The sequence below is a fragment of the Dryobates pubescens genome, chromosome 12, assembly GCF_014839835.1.
Source record: "Dryobates pubescens isolate bDryPub1 chromosome 12, bDryPub1.pri, whole genome shotgun sequence".
In the NCBI taxonomy this organism is placed as follows: domain Eukaryota; kingdom Metazoa; phylum Chordata; class Aves; order Piciformes; family Picidae; genus Dryobates; species Dryobates pubescens.
The window spans coordinates 17,280,620-17,284,378 of record NC_071623.1 but is presented as its reverse complement, the minus strand read 5'-3'; the positions used below and the strand labels follow the sequence as shown (position 1 = coordinate 17,284,378).

General features: G+C 50.8%; 1 protein-coding gene across 1 annotated transcript; it reads left to right on the top strand.

Annotated features, from left to right (window-relative positions):
- Window positions 1-625: 625 nt before the first annotated feature.
- Window positions 626-3,162, top strand: CRYAA (crystallin alpha A). Its single transcript, XM_009905813.2, has 3 exons — window positions 626-823; window positions 1,750-1,872; window positions 2,953-3,162. Exons 1-3 carry the CDS (start codon window positions 635-637, stop codon window positions 3,160-3,162), a joined length of 522 nt encoding a protein of 173 aa, XP_009904115.1. The 5' UTR covers window positions 626-634.
- The last annotated feature ends 597 nt before the right edge of the window (window positions 3,163-3,759 follow it).

Sequence of the window (3,759 nt, the reverse complement as noted above, 5' to 3'; positions counted from 1 at the left end):
CTTCCCTGCCAGCCTTGCCAGGATCCACACGCCAGGGATGCCAGGCCCCTCTCAAGTAGTGGAGACACTTTGTATCATGTAACAAAGAAGTCTCCCTTTCTTCAGTCTGAATCAAAGCATTTTCCCTTGCTTGGAAGAAAGCTGTCTCATTTATTTGGAAGAGATTTGTGTCTCTGTTTCAAGGAGGGGCAGAAAGAGAAGCGAATTAATGAAAAGCCAAGAGCGGGTTACAAAGACTCACAGAGCAGACCTCCTTCACAAGCGTCCTTGAGATGCCCACTGGGGTCTCCTGTTTAGTCTGCTTGATCCCATAGAGGACCTGCCAGTACCCCTGGGCACCTCACGGCTCACAGCCTGCCGCCTGGCATCGTCCCTTCGGGACATCTGGCACCGTTTCCATCCAGACTGTCATTTCCAGGTCAGTCTCCGCATTTCTGCTGACCGCGTTGCCTCCATCATGAGATCATGTCTTTCCAGAGAAATCCCACTAATGCCTTCATTCTGCGAGACCAGTATATATAGGGGGAGCTTCCCTGGGGCTGCACTGCGCACTCCAGCCAAGGCATCGCTGTCTCCTCAGCGACTGCACTGTCCCCACCACTCTCCCCTTGCAGCCACAGCAGCAGCAGCAAGCATGGACATTACCATCCAGCACCCCTGGTTCAAGCGTGCTCTGGGACCCCTCATTCCAAGCCGTTTATTTGACCAGTTTTTTGGAGAGGGTCTCCTCGAGTATGATCTCCTGCCTTTGTTCTCTTCCACTATCAGCCCCTACTACAGGCAGTCCCTCTTCCGCAGCGTGCTGGAGTCGGGCATTTCAGAGGTAAGGGCCTTTTGGCTTCCTCTCCTTTTCCTTCCACTCCCTCCTTATACCTCTACCTGCTACTCCCCATCCACAACTTGCCAGAAGGGGCTGGCAGCTGCATGCCGGTGCGAAGGGTTGAGGAGGATTTCTGGCCCAACATCGAGCACAGCCTACCACCCCCTTCTTGGACATGGAGGGAAATCCTTGCTGTGAAGAAGTCTTCCCTTTGAGAAATGGAAACCATTTTGGCTCCAGACAGTTGTTTCCAACGTGCAAAAAGCTACCTTTGCAGCCCTCGTGCCTTCCAGCCACGTGGCGAAGAGAGCCAGGCTGCTTCTGGAGTAAGTGCCCATGAGGGCAACTCAGCATGGGAGAGGATCCTGGCAAGCTGGAGCTTCCTCTGGCCCCTTCCTCCACCTCAGGAGCTTGTTGGTTTTTGCAAGCCCCTGCTGTAGGAAATTTTCCAAAGACAGCATGAAGGAGGAGCACATAGCTATGGGAATTGTGATCTGAAGCTCAGGGACCAGTGCCCAGTGCTTTCTCTAGCCCTCTCTTACCAGTTTCCTCCCATAGGTATGACCACAACCTCCCCCCCACCCCCCCTAAATTGCTAAAAGGACAGAATGTGTGCTATCAGAGAATATTACTCTGGTTTCCATCCAGCCTCTCTCCCTGCTGAGTACAAATTCCCAGTGCCCCTGGCAGATGGCTGAGTGCAAAGAGTAGTGGTGAGATGTGATGATTCTCCCCAGAGCAGCAGCAATGCTGCAGGTTCCTACCATGGCCTAACAACGTCCCTGGTCCCCGTGATAGGAAGAAGACCGTTGCTGAGATGTGTAGTCACTGGAGAAACTGTGCTGCCACCAGACTGTCCCTTCTCTGGCCTTTAAACTGCCATGATGCTGGTGAGCTCAGGCCTTACTGTCTAACACTGCTCATTTCAGGTGAGGTCTGACCGGGACAAGTTTACAATCATGCTGGATGTAAAACACTTCTCTCCCGAAGACCTGAGTGTGAAGATTATCGATGACTTTGTGGAAATCCATGGAAAGCACAGTGAAAGACAGGTAAGTAGAAATGATGGTGATGGTGGAGCTACTGGGGAGTCAAACTCTGTCTTCTTTCTTTCCAACGGTCCTCAGCTGAAGGAGGCAAAAAAAGGATATATCAGAAGGAGTTATTTGTCAGTTGTCATTACTGGCATGGCCTGTTCCCATAGATCCCCAACCTCATATTTGACAATAATGAGCTAATCCACTCCTCTTTTGTTCGTTCTCAATCATCACCTTCCATAACCGTCAGATGACAATGTCCATTGTTCACGAAATAACACTGGGCCAGACAAAGAACATCATCTGGCGCTGCTGAAGCATGGCTGGGTTTTCATAAGCCAGAACTGTCAGTGAAAACAGACTTCATGCACTGATCTGGGAGAGAAAAGCAAGAACAAACAAAACAACCAAATGCCTCAGGCTTGGAAACTTTTAACACGTATGTCATGGAAATATCTGTGGGGGTCGAAAAGTGCATTGTACCAGCAGGGGTTTAATTCTTCTTACACACTTTTTTGGCCAGACCAAGCTCTAGCCTGGAAACAGTATACATTTTTTAATATAGTTGGTTGTTTTTTTTTTTCCAGAGGAAGAAAGCAGCCATTTTCATGGCTGACTTAAAACAAAAATAAATTGCACTTCTCATTCTTTTGGCCAACGAAAAAAAGGCGCCAGTATTGTGTACTTTGGCTGCAACAGCTTTACTGCCTGGTAAAGAAATACATGGGCACACACAGCTGCGTTGCTTTTACCTTCACAGAACTCCAGGGTTTCTCTCCCAAGATCCTTTGAAACTGGAGGCCACAGCAGGGTTCCCATCCAAATCAGATCCCAACCTATGATATGGCCAAAATCACACCCTGCTGCTCTGCTCTGCTCTTGGAGCTTCAGAGGCATTGTGGTGGGACGCTCGCCCCTACAAACCTGCAAACCAGCAGAGATATGCCTGGTGCTGCTGGCAGCACAGTGTCACAGTAAGCCAGGGCCAATGTGCAACTTGCTCCAATGAAGCCACAGGGTCGGGCGGAGGGAGGCACAGCATGGTGCCCAGGGGATTTCTGATGAGCCTTCCCCCCTTTCCCCACTGCCTCTCAGGACGACCACGGCTACATCTCCCGTGAATTTCACCGCCGGTACCGCCTGCCTGCCAATGTGGACCAGGCTGCCATCACCTGCTCCCTGTCCAACGATGGCATGCTGACCTTCTCGGGCCCCAAGGTCCCCTCCAACATGGACGCCAGCCACAGCGAGAGACCCATCCCTGTGTCCCGGGAGGAGAAGCCCACCTCTGCGCCTTCCTCCTAAGCCTGCCTGCTGCTGTGGTATGCAGGCTGCCACTGTCTGCAGGTCTCATTCCCAGAGCCATTGCAGAGATATCAGTGAATATCTAGAGGGGTTTATTTTGTTGGTTTCCTCCTCTCCCCTTTGTTTCTGTTTTGTTTCCCCTCTTTCCCTTGGATGGGGCAAGGGGCTGGGTGAGCAGCTGCTGGACTTTGAAGCTTAAACCTGTGAGCTGTGCTGTGGGGATAGCATTGATGGTGCATGCTGCCATGTGCAGCTGTACTTGCTGAAAGGGTCTTCATCTGGTGCTGTAATCCATAACCACCATCAGGTAGGAGGGAGTGCACAAATAACACTGGCTTCCGGTGCACCAATTCTTGAGGCAAGGCTTGGAGCAGAGGAAAAGCTCTGCAGACTTGCTTTACCCCAAGCAGAGTTAAACTGGTTACTCTGAAAAGAAATCAACAGAGCCAAGCCCCAGGCCTGAGATCCTACGTACGTGCGATGAACGTGCCATGAGTTCCTTGCAACCACAGGCGAAATAACAACATCTTACCTTTGAGGGTTGCAACAGACATTTTTGTTTTCAGCAAAGTGTTTAAGTGTATCTGTTCACACCAC